Here is an 18,850-nt window from a genome sequence, read left to right as displayed (position 1 = left end):
CTTGGCTGAAGTTCAATTGAATCAAAATCCCCATTTGAAAGAAAAGTACATTTTGGATTTGGAACTTGAGAGTATTTGGTTTCCCTTCTCCAATTTTGTCCTAGCAAGTGGGATATTGACGCACTTGTCAAGTTGATGGGCAAAGCCAATGAAGGGAAAGATGATAAACTGCCTAGGGAACATAAAACTGTAATGACAAGAGTTATTTCTTTTGAAAGTTGGAGCAAAATGAATCCTAAAGAGGTTGTGTATCAAATGATAAACTGGCTGATACAAGCAGCTATGGGGCAGGCTGGGTGACCGCATGTGCCCCAAGCCTCTGCTGACAGCCACTCTGGGGCACTCAGTGCAGTGGGTCTCTTTGGGCTCCTTCTCATGATTGCAGCAGGCAGGTTGGTTGTTTTTTTTCCTAAAGGCACTGTAGCTGACACCCCATAACATCTGCAGAGCTGGTTGGTGGCCAGTGTCTTTTAGTCACCTCTGTGCTCAAACAGACTGGGTGGGGAAACAACTCCATCACTGCCTCACTTGTTTATTAATCTCCTTTTGGCAGAGAAACTCTTTCTTCAATTTGACAGATCCCTCTTGTCCTTGCATGGGAAATGTCCCACTATCAAATAATGCTTTTCATGATGATGCAATGCTGGTGTTAGTTTTGCATCCATACAGGCACGACAGTGACACACAGGGCCCAAGAGAGCTGCTGTTTCTTCCACTGCCTGTTGACCTTGTTTTGCCACTTCCTTGAGTGCTGTACAATGTATGAACATTGCCTTCCAGCTCCCATCCTTCTGTGCTCACACTCTTTGCTGCTACAGCTTTCTTCAGCTTTGCATGCATGCACAAAGCCTTCTATATGAAATGCAATAAAGAAAGCAGTATTAAATTGCTTGTAAATCTATTTACTTCCAAACTGATGTTTAGAGAAAGGTACACACATTTTCCAGAAGCATGTGGGATTTGGTTTGAGGAAGCTCCTGTACTGTTCTGTGTGATTTGCTCACTATTATTTCATCCTGCTATATGTACTGTTTAAAAAGTTGGAAGTGGAAACCTCACTGCAGAAGAAATATAAGCTGATTATGACTGATCCTACTGATGAATTACTTACCAAAGGGTGATAGAAATCCATGCTGCCATGTCAAAGAGCCAACCCACTGCTTTATCAAATGTCCATTACAGTGTGGCGTGAAAAAGGGGCTCTGTGAAGATGTACAATGTCTGCTGGACATTTTTGGCTGTATTACTTATATTTCTTATAAAAGGGGAAAGTAGAAGGTACCTGAAGACCAAATTCACAAAAAAAAAAAGCCTCTCTATTTCATTTTTTCCTTCTCAAACATGCTTATAAAGTCTTATGTTTGAACTCCTTTTTTTCTTCTTCTTCTCCAAGTTGATATGAGGTTCACCTGGTATGAGAAAGTGTGCACAAAGAAGTAATATCTCTGTCTTGTTAGACAAGCTAACGTTCAAAAAAAAAAAAAAAGAAATGAAAAAAATGAGTTTTCAGGCACTTGAGCTCTTCTCTGAATGTTCCCCAAAACTCAGGTAGTCTTCTCAGCTCTGTCATTTGATCTAAAAGAAAGTATTACTCTTCATATAAGCTTCATAACTAATATTATGGTTTATGGTCTATTTTATGGTCTATGTCTGCTTTGTCAATTCTACCAAGGGCTCAAACGTGGAGATCTCTCATGTCCAAACCAACTTGGTAAACTCATACTGCCATCCAAAACATCTCTTCCATGCCAATATGCTGGCATTCAGCCTCATGATCACCTCTTTGGACAGTTGTATCTTATCCATAGGATTCTGAGAAGGATCCAATCTGATTAATATTAGCACCTAACTTGTATCTGTGTTATAGTCTCATACTGAAACAGTCCTCTCTAGAATAAGGGCCTAAGTACTTGGCATAGTCCAATCTAAAAGAAAGGTGCCTTAAAAGAGACTTCCAATTGCTCTGATTTAAGTCAAATGATTGCCATTTGCTGTTCCTTGATCATCTTTTTTTCCTTTTCACATAATTTGTATTTATTGTTTGTCCTTTGTAACTCACCATCTAAGTTAAATCCTTTGCTGTTTAAACGAATGCATTTCTTGAAGATCTTCATTGAAATGCAGGTGTATCTCCCCCATATCTTCTGAAATAATGAAGTAACAGCTGACTGAGTACTCTTGTTATCACAATATAGAGCTTATGGTCTGAAAGTCTCCGCTTCAGTGATGGTTCTTTGATCAGTCTGATACTAATTTGATGCTTTTAATACTTACCTGGTTTTAGAAATGAACTATCCAAAGGAAAATCAGTACAACTATTGGCTACTGCACAGAGCAGTCTTAGTAGATACATTCAGATGGGACACGGGAAACAAATTATGTTCATCCTAATTATATGACCCTATATTGAATGTGTTTTAAATGTTAAGTTATCTTCATTACACCCCCTGTTGTGTCAGGAAATAGTATTGCTCCTGGGATTCACACAGAGTTTAAATGACTTCTAATTCCACTCTTCCCTTATCGAAGTGACACCAACCAGATTTAATTTTCCTAACTGTAGGCTGGTGCCATTGCCATATTCTCTGACTATGAAGGCAGAAAGGTAAGAGATGCTATCTGGGGGCTTTAAGTGGCTCCCAGATTATAACTGTTCTGGGAGTAAAAGGAACTGAATCTCATGGCAAGATACACCCACTGAAAATAGTTTATTGGTTTTTTGGGTTTTGTTGGGTTTTTTTTATGGCACCTTTTAATTAATTCTATTGCTTCTCCACACAGGCATGAACGCTTTACAATTACAGAATTTGGCAACTTTAGCAGCTGCAGCAGCCGCCGCCCAAACCTCAGCTACTACCACCAATGCAAATCCTCTCTCCACAACGACTGGTGCTCTGGGAGCCCTCACAAGTCCGGGTAAGAGCAGAATGCTTGCTTTCAAAATGCAAAAATGAGAGCAAATAGAAAGAAAATATTTAAAACTGATACCATGCTGTGGCTAAGTTCTGTGCTTGTGTAAGTTCTGGAAACCCTTTTAATAACTGAATACATTTTTGTTGCTGTTATTTTTAAGAAAATAACTTATTTTTCAAGCTGTCCAATATGGACTTGTTCTCCATTGCAGACACATTTCAGGGGTCGTCAAAGCCTAACAGACCCATCTTGCAAAGCTTTACATCAAGTTTACAAATGAATGAGAATTTAAGCTAATTTTAACTTTTCAGAAAGAATTCAAAACATGAGCTAATCCTTCCCGTCCTTCAGAAAGATTAAACAAGGTGGTACTTCTTAATCCCCAGGAGACAAATCTTTGACTCTAAGCCCATCATGCACTTTTTTCTTCACCCATCATAAATTTTTATGCAGTCCTTCTCTCCTTTTTTCCTTCTCTTTTCCTTGCTGTAGCCTCTATGAAGCTGTCTTGTGGTCCTAACTGGGAATCAGAATTGATATCAGGTGCTTAAGGAGTGCACAGCCACAATCTGACTTAATTACCCAAAACTGTATGGGGGAAATAAGGGGTAGGCTAAGAGACAGTGGTGCCTCCATTACCATCATGTAGACTTTCATCCATGAACTTCCCATGTCTGCAAAGCCTTTGATACTGAGGTAACACAGATCAAGAGTTCAGTAACACTTCAGCATCTCTGGAGTCCATGGAGAGAGATGTTGATTCAGTGTAGTTATACCGGGTTTACAGTGAAGTAGCTGAGTGAAAATCTGGCCGCTTATGTAAAGATAAAGGCTGTAGGGTGTAATTATTTGCATCATGAAGTGTGTTTATTGCTGTTCTAAAGAACATTCATATTATTTTAGACACCGCTGAAGAACATTTGTGTTTAATCTTGTTTAAGTGTGTATTTATTCCCCATGAAAAAGTAATTCATGGCAGACGGTTTGAGCACATCAGTAAGGAAAACAGCCTTCACTGCACAATAAAACTGGGATCAAATGTGGTGCCGGGTGTTAAAGCTGGACAACACTTACCATTATACTACAGTTTTATTGTTCGTTTGGGGGAGAGGTTAAATGGAAGGCAGCTTGACTGAATGGTAAGTTTCTGTAGCCTTTTGCTGTTTCTTATGTGAGCCTCATCTTGACCTAAAAATAATCAGTCACAACAGCCTTGAGAAGTAAATTAGGGAAAAATGGTTTGATTTTGCTGATTTTTTGTATTTATTTATTTTTTTTTTAAGTCTGAGCTTACTCTTGTCTCCATCCTGGAGCTGGATCTTAATGCATTGCAGAAGGGTAGCCTGAGTGTCTGTGCTTCTGCTCCACTGTCTTCATGTCACCTATTTAGAGAAATGTTGCATTTCCTGCATGCTGTGTACTATATCTGCAGTTTAGATGTTAAATGTCTGGGTAGCCTGTCCTCCCAAAGCATACTCAGCATCTCTTGAGCTACACTCACTAGACCTCTTAAAACAACTAAACATACTGCATAGCAGTGCAGATGGTCTAGAAGTGAACTTTCCTATCCAGTTCCAGTTTCCAGTTGTGGGGCATGAGAATCTCAGGCAGCAGCATGCTTCTGTTGTGGTATTTGCCTTATCGTGTTAGCACAGGACCCAAATTCACATTTCAGGTCCACATTTTCCTATCTCCCTCTCTAACACAATCTCCCTATCCAGCCTGGCTAAGTTGCTGGTCCCTCCTAACCCAGGCTCCTGAATGCCTGGATGAATGAGTCACTTTAGCCAATGTCCAAGCCTACAGAAGATTAGGAAGATGCTTTGGCTGGGAAGGTACTTTTTCAAGATAAGAGTTCTTGGGGTGCCATCTTAGAGCAAGTAGCAGGGTTTTCGGAAGAGATTAATTATTCTGGCTCACAATTTAAAGGTATGATATTTTCAAAAAATCCAGGACATTTAACCTCTGAAATGGTGTATTCTGAATGACAGTTGCTTCTTACAGTCAGTCTTCTGGACAGGTTGGCATACCAAAGAGAAAATCCATATTTTGTAGCTTCCTTAACTTGTTTCTATTGCACAACCAGCCTAAAAACAGTCCCTGATAAAATGTCTTTCAGTTTGAGCTTTCTTGCCTGGTTCCACATTCTCTACCCTATTAAGTATTTTTTAAACCTAAACAATATCTTCAATGGTTCTTCTCTGCTCTGTATGAAATGAATTTAGTTCAATAAAGCTTGTCAGAGTAGCTCAAAGTATTTCCATTAGAATTTGAAATATGTTGGCAGAAAACATTTAAATGTGCCTCTCAGAGTGTGAATGTTTAGAGGCCTTGAGGATATTTTTTTGTTCTAGTTTTCTTTTAATAGAACACTTCAGTTTGTTGTGTTTCATAAGTGTAAATTATTTTGTCTGATTTCAAAGCCTGCACAAAGCCCAGTAAGAAATGTTTGTGCCTCTCCAGATAATGCATTAAATTAATATTTCTCAGTTCGGAAAACTACCCAAATTTAGGAGAGTGTAAAGGTACATGCTTAAATTGAATTATTTCCTTGATGCTGTTAAAGCCAAAATCTTACTGTGAACAGGAATGGACTTGAGCACGTACTTCTATAATGCCTTAAACTGTACCAGCCACATCATAAATCACATCCACATTTTTACCCTTATGTAACTGTATCCCTCCTGAAGATCTCTCTTCAATGTGTCTTCGACCAAAACCTGGAATCACAGAATCATATAATAGCCTGTGTTGGAAGGGACTCATAAGGATCATTGAGTCCAACATGTAGCCCCACACAGGACCAACCATGCTCTTATTTTGTCCTTTGTCTGTGTCTGTCATAAGAATCCCAGATTGTTGTTACTTCTGTTCAAATTCATCTTGCAAATTCATTCTGTTCAAATTCATCTAGATAAAATTAGCAAACTTCAATGCATCAGACTGTTAACAATGGAGGTCAGACCAATGTTGATGCATTGGCAACACAGAAAAACAGGCCAGGAGGTGAGAAACCGGCATGATATCTGATGTTTGAGCATGTCAAGTTCTGCTGCTGATTTCTAATTGCAACGTGCTCACAAGAAAAATATTCACTGTGATTCAGTAGTGATTGTTCAATTTGTAAAAAACTCTTTCTTCAAGATTCACATGTTTCCAAGCAAATTCCAATGATCTTTCTCTCATATGTGCTGTATACTTACTAAAAAGCTTTGACCGCCACAGAGTCTAAGGACAGTCATTCTCCTTCATGTACTAAATACTTTCTCTTAAGCTTGAAACACTATTCATTCAGAAAGAACAGAGACAATGCAATCCCCCAAACTATTAATTTTTTTATAATTGTAAATTTATAATTTCAATTTTGCATACCCATGGAAGTCTCTCCCTACAGCATTGTTAGAAATGATTTTTTAAAAGCCTTTGCTTAAAAAAACATAAAAGATTAAGCTTTCATTTTAGTAAAAATCCCCTTAGGCAATAAATAGGTTCTTTTGTCTCTTGGCCCTGGAAAAAAAATTAAAATGGTTTAAATTGCCCATGGTTAAAGCAACTGTTTCTTGCAATTATCAGATGTTAGTGAATAAAAATGAAAATGAAATCATGAAAGAATGAAAACCAGGTAAATGCATATTATGTCTTTCATGAGTTTCTCATGGGTCTTTTGAAGACTCATTTAATCATCTTCCTTGTCTTTTATTTTGATATGATAATTGTTTCTTTTATTTACTTTAATCACCTCTATTTGGTTAATTAATTCTTCAATTTCTTTTCATTTCACTCACTTACTTAGAATATGTTCTTGTTTTAAAGGCAAGTGCCTGCAGTATTTCTTAATGTAACGGCATGGCCTTGGGGTAACTTCTACCCAGTTCTGTAGAGCCATGGATGTTTTCTGAGCCAGTTTGTCTCAACTTTCCCCTTGCTTCTTCCCAGAAGTTTGCATTTCTCGTTATATCAACAAGGAGGTTGGAGGAACTATGTCAGGTATACTGGCACTTAATTTGGGCAGGACAAATCTCAGCTGAGTGCTAGGGACTGTGACCTGTTCTCCAGAGAATATCCTTGCCATATCCTGCAGAAATTCTGACTAGCACAAAGCCCACAGAAAGGCTGTTCCTGCCAAGGTGGACATATGAATTTAGATCAGTGTATCTCCCTCCAACATCTGACATTCACTTTGCTTTACATGACCCATTACCCTAATTTTCACAAGGATAATGTTTGGGTTCTTTTTGTGGCTTTCATGAGTAGTACAATCTTGGTACTGTAAAAAATTTCCTGCTATCTTTTTGTAAACTACTATTAAGCAACAGCAGAAACATAACTGCACTCTGAAAAGGAAGAATATGGAAGTTGGGTTTCTGATGCCAACTTATTTTTTCATCTTATAACTAACTTTCCGCCACTGCATAGATTTTTACTGTTGAATGTCATAGCATGAAAGACACAAAATCACAGAGTTTTGAAGGATCTCTACCCAGATTCTCTGCTCCAGGCTCCTGCTCAAACCAGAGCCACATAGAGCAGGTCAATTTTGTTTCTTAAAATTCTTACATAACTGTTTTTCAGTTGCCAGTAGGGAAGCTCTTCTATGTGCAAGTGAAGAGACAAAAACATCTAATTATAAATCCAAATTTATCTGCATAAACATAGTAGCTTAGTGGGTTGTAATAGGGGGACGGTTGGACTAGATGATCTTATAGGTCCTTTCCAACCTTGCGATTCTATGATTCTGTGATACTCGGTATAACTTCTGAGCTGTGCAAGAATTGCTAAACCAGAAGCTAATTCAGTTGCAGACTTAGGAGCCTTGATTTTCACGATTATTTGATTCTCTAAACTATTATTTATTCACACCACTGAACTAGCTATTCATGCTTCAGTAACAGAACTCTTCAGGTTTATCTGCTGCGTAAACCTAAAAGGAAATCTGTGCAAAAAACACTGTCAGTGTAGAAAGACAGACTTTTTTCTTTAACAACCTCTTAAAATCAAGCCCAGCTTTTGCCATGTTCTGTCAGAATTCACCTTTTAAGCCTTATGTTGAAAAAAGCCCTCCTCACATAAAAAATGTAAAAATACTCATTTTCAGATAGATGCTGACACTGAAGTATTATTGCCTCCCCCCTAAGGAAGGAACTCTGTGAAGTATAGAATAAACTGAAAAAAGAGAAGAAAAAAATATTACCATTATTGTCTGTCCTGGAAGAATTACTTCAACTTTTCCCCCTGCTAAAAGCGGAGAATTATAACTCACAGTTAAAATCTGCGGTTCGTTATTTTTTCTACCCCCTAATATGGCATAAAGATTGTCTTTGTTAGTTGAAGGTATTCATGTTGTGAACACAATTGTTGAAATGTTAGCGATTTTATGGAATGTACAAGGTGCTTCAGCTGAGAAGCAGTGGAGAGTGTTCAAATAATCATTCTTAGAAGATTCTCTTTTTGTTCACTTCAGTACAATACATTTTTCTCCAATCAGCAGTGCAAGGCTGCCGCCACGACGTTTTGTTAGAGGCCAGTATACCCACTGAGATAGCTGTGATTTGCTTCCAGGATGATCCAAAAATAACCCTGCCAGTAGGTGTGTAGGAAGGTCTGACAGTTTGCTGAAGACTGAATTGGACTAGATGTTTCATGTTGGAAGAGATCGGTTTAAAATGCAGAATGGCACTCTTTATACTGGAGTACAAATTGATTATTTTTGCACCATCTTATGTGGAATTAATGCAGGTTCCATTGTTACAAAAACATTTAAACTGAGCTTTGTTTGATTTGAAGTACATAGGAAACTTAGCTCTCATAATGTTAATTGTTGCTAGGATAAAAAAACAGTTGCTAAATATAACATGTATCTTAAATAAAGGTTTACGTATACCATTTGCCTACCAAATGGATGCCTCAGGTGAATGGCTGCTTAAACATCCCAAATACATGATTTTCAATGTTACATTTAAATGGAGTTTTATTATTAGTACCATTATCTTAGTGCTCTGAAAGAGAGCAGTCCAAGTCTTAACTCTGATCTCAGCACCATTTTTTTTTTCCACAAATTACGTATTTGCAAGGAAGCTAGGGAAGAAAATGTTGCCTTGGCATGCCGACCACCCAGCGCCCATCGCTTAACTACATAGTTCAGGAAGATTGCTGTCTGTAATGGAGAGGGTATATCACCAAACTGTTGTGTGTGAACCAGCCCTACCTACTTTCTGTTAAGTATTGAGTCTGTGCTTGAGCTTCTAAACAAACGGATGATTGTGACTGCTCTTAGTGCTCAGAGATGATGATGCTCCTTGCAGAGATATACTGGTGCTAAGTCCATCTGCTAATTAAGTCACCCCTAAGTACTGATCCAAGCATGTGTATTAGAGCCAAAACTAGGGAAATGGGCATGAATTTTTGACCTATAGTTGTATTTTTAATGATGTTTCAAAACATATAAATTGCCTAAAGAGTGTGAATTGTGTCCAAAATATCCCAGAGCCTCAGTGTAGTAAAAGGAGAGAAGGATGATTAATTCTCATGGAGCATCCCTGCATCAGCAATGTCTCTCCCTGTCTCCTCATTTGGAACAATGAACCTGACGGATGCAGGTGGCAGCAGGCTTGTGATTGATTAATCAGAATGACCTGTTCACATATTTGTCCTGTAAAATGTATCAGGTCATTGTATATTCTCCTGGCAAACAGATTTCTAAGCAGGAGTATGTTAATTCAGCCTAAGGGATCTTAAGGAAGTTTACTTATTAAATGGCTGGGTTTTGAGTGGACAGAACCTTCAGTGAAGAAGTGTGAGGCTGCTGGACAACTTCAGGAGGAGACAATTTTGAAAAGCACCTTGACTCTTTTTTAAAATAAACATCAGTATTTTAGGAATTTAGGGCACAGAAAGATATCTGTCTTTTTACTTAAACTGCATGATCTCCAGAGTTGAAGGATAGAAACACATGCATATTTTTCAGCGAATAATTCTGCTGGTTAATTCTTCAGAGTTGTTTTTAGGAAACCGTGTACAGTACTAAACCGTGGATTAGCAGGATCTAATTCAACAGAAGACATGTTTGTTTTTTAAACATTAGTACATTATCATACTCCTAAAGTATTAAATCCATTGCCTAAGCACCTTTTTGGATTTACTTTGCTTGCAGTATACAAATAACACTTTGTAATACATTATATTTTGAAAGTGTCTCTCTTCCCAACTCTTAATCTTTATTTCAGGCCACAAGAATCCCACTTTGTAAAAAAAAGCCTGTTTTTCTCCTTTCATTAGAAGTATTATTTCAAGCTTATTCAGGGCTATTTTCTAATAAAGAAATACAATACTATCAACTTGGCTACACAGGTAGATGTGTGAGCTTATATGCTGTATATCTTACAAGAAGTCCAAGCCAAGAAAAAGTTGGAGTTCATAGAATTCAGGAAACAAATCCAAATCTAAGCAAAACTCATGCAATCAGAGGAGCTTTCAAATATCTAACATTTACTACTGCCAGCATTGCTCCTGCAATCCTAGCAAATTAAGCATATGTCCAAGCTACTCATGGCCTGTTTTCCTGAAGCAGGATAGATGTGGAATACAATGGGAATTGGAGTTTGTGAATGTTATTTTACTTTATCTGAAAAGATACAGTTAATGGAATTTGTAGCCCCTGATTTATTTTATGCATTGGCCAAACACAAGCATCTTCAACAACTGAATGGGTTTGAAACTAATAAATTTAGCCCTTGACTGCCTTACTAATGGCCTTTGCAGTTTGTGAAGTGAAAACGTGTCTTCACCAAATAATGCATTTCAACAAAACAGAAGCATCAGTGTGGAACTGGCCCAAGACATTAATTTACTTTTTACTCTCTTCCATCTTTATAATTTCAAAGGAAAATGTACCCTTTAACACAACAGCGTAGATTCAAATAAGTATGCTCAGCAATCCTGAAAGTACTCCTGAAGAGTATGGAGTCTAACTGAAGTCTCTACTTTGCTTCTTCTGTCTTTGCAAAGAATTTGAATGAATTAGTTCACCTTTCTGTTTGGGTTGGTTTTGCTTCTTTTTTCTTGTATGTGAGCATGCATGCACAGAACATTGTGAAATATAAAGGTGTTCTCAGAAAGTCACCTTCAGCAAAAAGGATCACTATCGGGAAAGACTTCTTCCTCTTCATTGTTCCTGCTTAGACTCACTTGCACATGCGTGCCAGAGACACGCAGATGCGATTGAGTGCTGAGAGGCTGCTGTTCTCCCTTCCTCCATTACTCAGTAGTATTTTTCTTTTCCTGTATCCTGAGAAGTCATAGATAATTTTTCATAGGGATTGTTCACCTCTGAGTAATGAAGAAATAGAGGGACATTGACTTACTCAGGAAAGGTTGTGATATCAGTATAAGTCTCTCTGTGTTGTCATTCTCATTCCTGCCAACTCTTTCTTCCTCTCTTGCTTTTCTGGTTCTCTGTCCCTGGAGTGCATCTGTCACTTTTATTTTATTCTTTCCAAGCACAAGCAGAGCACTTACACTTCCTAGAATCTTCCTTTTTGACACGTTAGACAGCACTTCCAGGTAGCAGAAAATGATCAAGTTTCTACTCATCCCTCCATGCCATGGGCAGTGTGTTTGTCAGAGAACTTCATGGAGAATTAACCTCCCAGACAGGAAAATCCACATTTCCTTTGCCAAAAATTGCCCTGAGAAGCAGAACGGGTGCATGATGGCACTGTGTTAGTGACTGGCAGGCCACCAGTTTGTATGAGGATGGATACTCAGATTGGTTGGAGATCACCATAAAGGGCAGACAATTTAATGCCAATCACAATACACTAGTTAGATTAGAATACTGATGAGCCTTTTTGAAAGGCCAACTGCATCTTCTTTCAGCAAAAATATTAAAATGCCCCTTTTTCTCCTTTTCCCCCCTCGTTCTCCACAAGAATAAATTAAAACTTGGAGGTGTGGTTATTATCACAGAATAATTAGACCCCATGGGATTAGAGACACTCAATGTTTGTTAATGCCCCTGGGTTGTGATTATCTAATAATGATGATGCCTCTGTCATCGCTTAATTATTCTTCCTCTTTAAAATGTTCCTTGTGCAGTCAGAGCCCTTGGAGTGTGTTCATTTCAGACAGAAACGCAACTGCAAATTCCTGAGAGCAGTGTCACATGGGCAGTGTGACTGACTTCCCAATTCTCCCCCCACACCCATGTTTATAATGCTCATTTCACATGCTCCATCATCCCTATACTTCAATTGCTTAGCTTTTCCGTTGGAGGCATTTAAGTCTCACCTAGGAGTGAACTTTATGGCTTCTATCTTCTTAAACCAGCCAGTTATTGTTAGATAACTGTGTTAGATATGTGAAGAGTGGACTGACCTTAAACACCTAGGATCAGCTCTGGCCAGAATCCTGCATAACATCAGATTGGTGGTGTTGATTCACTGCTACACAAGGAACTCCTACAGCTGAGTCCCCTTTTTGTTTGTTTAAAAGAACACCACAACCAAAATAAGATGCTGTAGATCAGAACAAAGTTGGAAGCTTTGCATAGACTTTGTTGAACACAACTAAACTGTGACTAGTATCCTTGGACTTTCACTCAAGCCCGCAGGTGTTCATCTTGTTTAGATAAAGTTTGTATGACATCATTGCAGACATCATTGTTTTTTGCAACTGAAGCTTAGAAAGGGAAAAGAAAACAGAGCCGTAATCTGATTATCATTAAATCCAGTGTTGTCTGTTAGCTTTATTATCCCTCTTGTACTAACAAAGAGACAAAGAATATTCTGCTTACCCAAGTGATTTTGAGTAGTAAACAGAAGATTTTAAATTCAACTTGCTAAAATTAGAGATGTTTTTCTTAAGGTTAATATTTCTTTTCCATTTGTCCCCAGCTCTTATCATTTACGTCTTCTGTGTTACTGACTGGGGAGATGTTAGAAATAGAATAATTTTCATTTTCTTTTCTTAGTGCATGTATTCTCTTCTCATAATTTTTTAAAATCCATTCTTTGCATCTTGTTACTACAATGTTATTTTCTGTTGCATATTGCTAAATCAAAAGGAAACTAAAATGAATCTAAAATCCATAGGAATCATGCAAGGTCATGACCTCCCCTTGTTAGATGTAGATCTAGCCCTGGAAAGTTTACGTAAGAAATAGTTGAGGCAGACCAGGATCATAAATACAGCAAAGAGTTAAGTGGCATGTTCAGTCTCACTCTCTATGCCTGTAAACAGACCTATAAACAGAAGCCAGATCTTGTGTTCCATTTTCTCCCAACCCATATTCATTTTTCATCTTTCTTTTATTCTGCTTCATTGTTGCTTGACTTTTTCTGCTTTTCTGTAATACTGTTCTTTTTTTAGGATCATAGGATATTGGAAGTCCTTGAGAAGGTCTGTTGTCCAACCCCAACTCAAAACAGGGTCAAGAGTGAGGTCAGATAAAGTTACTGAGAGCTTGATTTACTCAGGACTTGAAAACTTGCAACTGCACAGACTGATCAGTCTGGGTAATCTGTTCCAATGCATGACAAGCTTCACTTAGAAAAGGTTTTTCCTTATATCCAGACTGAACCTCTTTTATTTCAATTTCCCTTTCTTCCTCCTGCCATACACTGCATTGAACAGCCAATCTCCAGATTCCTGCATGTCACAGGTGCAGAGGTGCTGTTGCTATGTCCCCCTGAAGCCATCTCTTCAGCATGAACAAGCGCACCTCTACTGGCATCTCTCTACAGGATGAGTCCTCTAGTCCTTGACCACCTTAGCGGTCTCTCTCTGAGCTCCATCCAGTTGATCAACATTTTTCTTGCAGTGAGGAGCACAAAACTAGATGTAGCACTTAGATAAGATCTAACAAGTGCTGACTGAAGGAGAAGAATCAGCTGGATCTCCTGTCTCTGCTCCTTTCCATTTAGCCCAGGACACTGTTGGATTTCTTACCTCCCAGAGCACACTGCTGGCTTGTGGTCACCTGCAATCAGAACTATTAGGCTGTTTACAGCAGAGCTCCTCCCAGCCCATGCATCCTATGTTTGTGTCATTGAAACACATTGCTCCTCCCCAGGTGCAGGAATTTGAATTTGTACTTTCATAAGGTACATGTTGGCCAACTCTGCTTCTCTGGGCCCCCTTGAATGTCCGCCTTTTAGTCAGGAGCTGATTAAGGCAGATCCATTTTATCTAATCCTTGGAGCCATTGGGCTCAGGAAGGCATGAGAGAATTAGAAATGCAGCCTAATTCACACCAAGAAAGAGGATTCTAGATTCAGAAAAATGCCAATATAAATTTGACAGGAGACTCTCCCAAAAGAAAGCATGTGTTCTCTGCAACTTCTCATGCTTAGAGTCACAGAGATGCTTAACCTTACATTTTTCAGTAGTATTGATCCCTGCAAGCTGCTGTATCATCTTTACTGGAGCAAAATACTTGCTGAATTATTTTAACTCTCCATTAAGTAAAACAAGGACAAAGTTATCTTTCAGAGCTGAGTGGTGTGCTTTGCTTTTTAACATATGCACATCCTCTACAAGTGACTAAGCGGGATGTGAACAGAAAACAGATTTGTAGGTAACTGATAGCAAAGTAAATGTTGGGCTTCCTGCTGTGCTGTGCATTAGGGAGTGACAAGCAGTTGTGGAGTGTAACTGAGAGCTGCATAAAGGAAAGCTGTCAATAGGACTGACATGGTTGTTGTTGTGGATCACTATTTGGGAAATGCTTATGTAGTTAAGCCAGTTTTGGAGCTGCCCTGAAGCCTAGAAAGCAGCACCAGAAAGCTAATTCTGCTCCAGAAGTATTGGCTCTTCTCTTCTCATGGGTGGAGTGGATGAAGGTCTACAGTAGTCCTCCATATAGGCAAAGAGAGGAAGCCAACCTTCTTTTTTTTTTTTGCTTCCCTGCCCACAGGAGGGAGTTGGAACTAGATGATCTTTCTGATCCTTTCCAGCCCAAGCCATTGTATGATTCTGTTGTTTTCTTTGCCTATTCTCTCTTTGCTGCCCTGAAACCAAAACGGTGTTTCTAGAAAGAAACCTTAAAATCTTGGAAATGTCTCTTCTGATATTTTTGATACCTTAGTACCAAACTGGCAGCGTGTATGTGTATTATTTTCAGACAGTATTCTGGAAGACAAGAAAGGAAATAGGATGAGGCAAAGAGGAATGGAGAGAGTGCACAGCCTAGTGGATATCACCACCCAGAAAATAGTGCCAAGTTAGCAAACATCATATGGAGTGTCCTAGAAGCCCTTTTATTTGTGGAATATGGCTTTCTGTATCTCTCAGATATTTATCAAGTAAAATAAAGACTAGGGTCTAACACACATGTGAAACCATCTCTTTGCTAAATCATGGTATTACATGTGTAATTTAAATAGATTCTTCTATTCAGAGCAGCAGTGAGAGGACACATTTCTATAGTATTCTCTTTCATCAAGTGCCCAGACAGCTTTCCTGTCTCCAGGATTTTATATGTTGGCTCAGAAATATAGATGAGAAGATGAGGGATTTGCCCAACTCTCTACTGCAAGTACTGTGTGAACTGTGCACTACAGATGAACACAGGTCTCTGTTTTTTTACTTTAGTATACTTAGAAACCCTGCCAAGAGCATTCCTTGGTCTTAAGAACAGGAAATAAATAGGCATGATAGAAACATACCTGCACTTCGAAGGTGTAGCCTTCTATTAAACAAGCCAGCAAGTGGGAAGCAGCAGAATCAGCCCCGCCTTCCAACAACAAAACAAAACAAAACAAAACAAAACAAAAAGCAACCATAGTGAATACTTTATCCAAGGTAGCACAGGAAGTCTGAGGTAGAAACAGAGAAGCATCAGCAGCATCTAGTAGTTTTGCTCATTGTTCATGCTCTCATGTGAGGCTATCCTACCTGTACTGTGACACTGCATAAGTCTCTGCTGTCTAGTTGTGTTTTACAGAAAAATGCACTTTGGTTCACGATTCCCTAGCTCAAGATTTGTTGGAGGTGATCACATTCTGCATTTTCAAAGAATGGCACCAGTTCTGCACACTGAACAAAAGCAGACCCCTTGCTTATAGATCAGGAAGGGCAGGATACAACCCCCTTCATGTGACTCATCTGTAAGGCCTGTGTCTACCTCTGTCTGTCTGTGTTTATGGTCTGTGTTCAGCATCTCAATCAGTTTCCGTACAGGAGTATGTCCAGAGCACAGTTCAGCTCATCCTGACACACAAATCCAAAGGCAGCACACTGAAGTTAGATGTCTCTTTATCTGAGAGATGGTCCAAAAGAACAGTTTTGGCTAGACTAGCTTAAACTGTGAGACTGCCAAAAGTGGAGAAATTAATCCCGTCCACAGTGTGCAATGCAAAGCCAAAAAAATATTTCCACATCATTGACTTTGCTAGATGCTGTTATCCTGAATCTAGTTTTCCAGCTGATGCGAATCCAGATGTAAATCATCGTGACTCTATAGATTTAAGTTTGCCAACAGAATGGCCAGAAGTTTATGTATTAGTACTGCCTGTTTCTCTAGATTGGCATAGTTTTTTAGGAATTGTGTTGAAATGCTACTTAAATAGGAAGAGAAATGCCTCATTGCTCACTTAAACTTTTTGTATAAGAATATCTGATTTAAAAGTGTTGCTATAATCTGTTACAGGCAGAAATTAAAATGTTGAGAATAGATGAAAATACCAGATATATCCAGCCTTAAAAACCTCCACAAAAACAACAGTGGTAATTAAATAACTTACCATGTACAACATTCAGTCCAAATCAAAACATGTTCACTCTATCAAAGAGAGCTCTGTTAAATAATATGTTAATCAAAGGCCAAGTTTCTTTATTTATAATGAAGCTCATCAAAAAATTTCATTTAAGAGGAGATCAAATTGCTGAGGTTGGAAGGGATTTGGGAGTGTCATGAGAGAGAACTGCAGTATGCTCTTTTCTAGTTCTCAACTTCTTATTAATATTATTTATAATATTTGGAAGTGTCTGGCTATTTACTAAGCTGAAGTTGAGTAGTCTGGAAGAAAAGAGAGGCAGATAGTTAAGAGGCTGACTCAGAAATATGGGAATAGGAGGATCAGTGAAGAAGTGACTTTAGTCTCTAATAGTTAAATATACATTTTGAATCTTATCTTTCATGATTGAAGATTCTAAAATGTTCCGTAAAGTCTCTGGATGGGTCCTAGATGGAGGAGGCAACAGCTGCCCAGCACATAGCATATCTTCAGGAAACAAAGCAGACTTTTCTACAGGTCACTGGACAGTTCTTTATTCTTGCAAGTCTTCTCTGACCTCTTTCCAAAGCTGTGATATCTTCACATATTAATGGATTATTAAGGTTAGTTGGAGTTAAGGTGAGCATCTGGCCTGAACTCTTGCAACAGCAGCCAAAGGATTCAACCCCATAACTTCTCCACTAGGGCCAGACAGTGCTGCTCTCATTGAGCAACAGTCTCTTTGAGAAAGCTGTCAGCTTATTCCAGTGACTGATGTTGGAGAGGAAAAAGCAGACAAAATCTTATCTGTTATGTTCTGATGTTTATCCAAGGCTTAAAATTGTTAGGGAGGGGTAGGTGCAGCAGATAAAAAGCAACTCTGTTCTTCTCTGCCTTTTGTATATGCAGCTATTGTATAATCATCAGGCTGAATCTCTCCCCCTGACTTCAGTATCAGCTAATTCACTTAACGCAGCCCTAGGTACATCACCCTGCCATATGTAGGTCTAAGGAACAACTATAAAATTGCCAGTATAAAGAGAAAAATAATATACCAAATGTTGGAAAACAGAGGGTCTCCAGAAGCCTAAGACATAGAAATTGGACTTGATGATCCTTGTGGGTCCCTTCCAACTCAGGGTATTCTATGATTTGCACTTTTTTGTGTGTTTTGATTTTCCTCACTGTTGCACTTAATAGTGGTGCATCAGTAGCACAAAGAGGGTGATTCCTGGCAGCATTACAGCTCCGTACATCAAGCTGCCTGTGTAGCTAGAGAGATACCTATTCTTAATTAAGCACCACTGTGAAGTGATTCGATTCAGATCAGCCATGTGGTGGTGTTGAGGATGGAGAGAGCTGTGAAATGTTTTCCTTTAATTTACATGGTGCCAGGAGAGCCTGGTAAAAATGAATTTATAAATTCTGTAGGTATCCAATCTGTGTTTGTCATGTAGAAAACTAAAAGCCATAAATATAGAATAATGCTGTTCCAGCAGTGCATCATACTTCCTTTGCCATTACTCTGAGCAAGTTCTGGGAGCCCAGGAGCTTTGCTGACATGAGAGAAATATACAGGTTCCCCCAGAAATAGTGCAATCATCTACCGTTACCACAAGGCATGTAATTTTTCTTTTTTCCCCTTTGGTTCAGTAGACATTAAAACTTTTAGTTGAAAGTAAGTAGAAAAGGGCAAAAGACCAGAAAGGCATAGTCCTCGTCTTCAGATGATTTTCAACATATTCTGGGAGTTCATAAGGTAAAAACTTTCAGCTGGCCTAAGCCTCCACATGTCTCTTGTAAGACTTTCAAAGTCTTGAAGACTTTGTTTCATCTCCCTATAAGTTTTTTGAGGACAAAGAATACCATTACTTCAACTATTGATTTTGCAGCATTTTGTGACAGATTTTCAGCTCTCTCTAAGTCTTGGTCCCATTCATAATAATGTCTTAGCTCATCATTGTCTTCATTTCATATGCATAGGATGCAGTAAAAGAGGAGAAGGTGTGTAGTCTCCCAGGATATCTCATCCAACAAGTTGCTGGATCGCTTACAAGTGCCCTAATGGAGCTCCTTTTATTTCTGTTCAGCCCATGTTCAATAAGATAATGGAAACCACACAATTTGTTCAGTTTCTTATTCCTCAAAAAAATAATAGGCCAAAGAGGAAAAAAAAACATTGTACCAGTGGATCTGTGAGACAGATAGCTGCTAAGCAGAAGAAA

General features: G+C 38.7%; 1 protein-coding gene across 15 annotated transcripts in view; it reads left to right on the top strand.

The window, feature by feature from the left end:
* CELF2 (CUGBP Elav-like family member 2) overlaps positions 1-18,850 on the top strand; it is a 301,902-nt gene that overhangs the window by 263,233 nt on the left and 19,819 nt on the right. For all 15 annotated transcript variants that reach the window (XM_010720047.3, XM_010719640.3, XM_010719703.3 and 12 more), the window contains one exon: positions 2,782-2,916. In XM_010720047.3, the coding sequence (XP_010718349.1) occupies positions 2,782-2,916 (135 nt within the window). The remainder of the gene's footprint in view (positions 1-2,781; positions 2,917-18,850) is intronic.

The sequence above is a fragment of the Meleagris gallopavo genome, chromosome 1, assembly GCF_000146605.3.
Source record: "Meleagris gallopavo isolate NT-WF06-2002-E0010 breed Aviagen turkey brand Nicholas breeding stock chromosome 1, Turkey_5.1, whole genome shotgun sequence".
NCBI classification, from domain to species: Eukaryota; Metazoa; Chordata; class Aves; order Galliformes; family Phasianidae; genus Meleagris; species Meleagris gallopavo.
The sequence above is the reverse complement of the archived record's forward strand: the minus strand, read 5'-3'. Positions and strand labels throughout refer to the sequence as shown.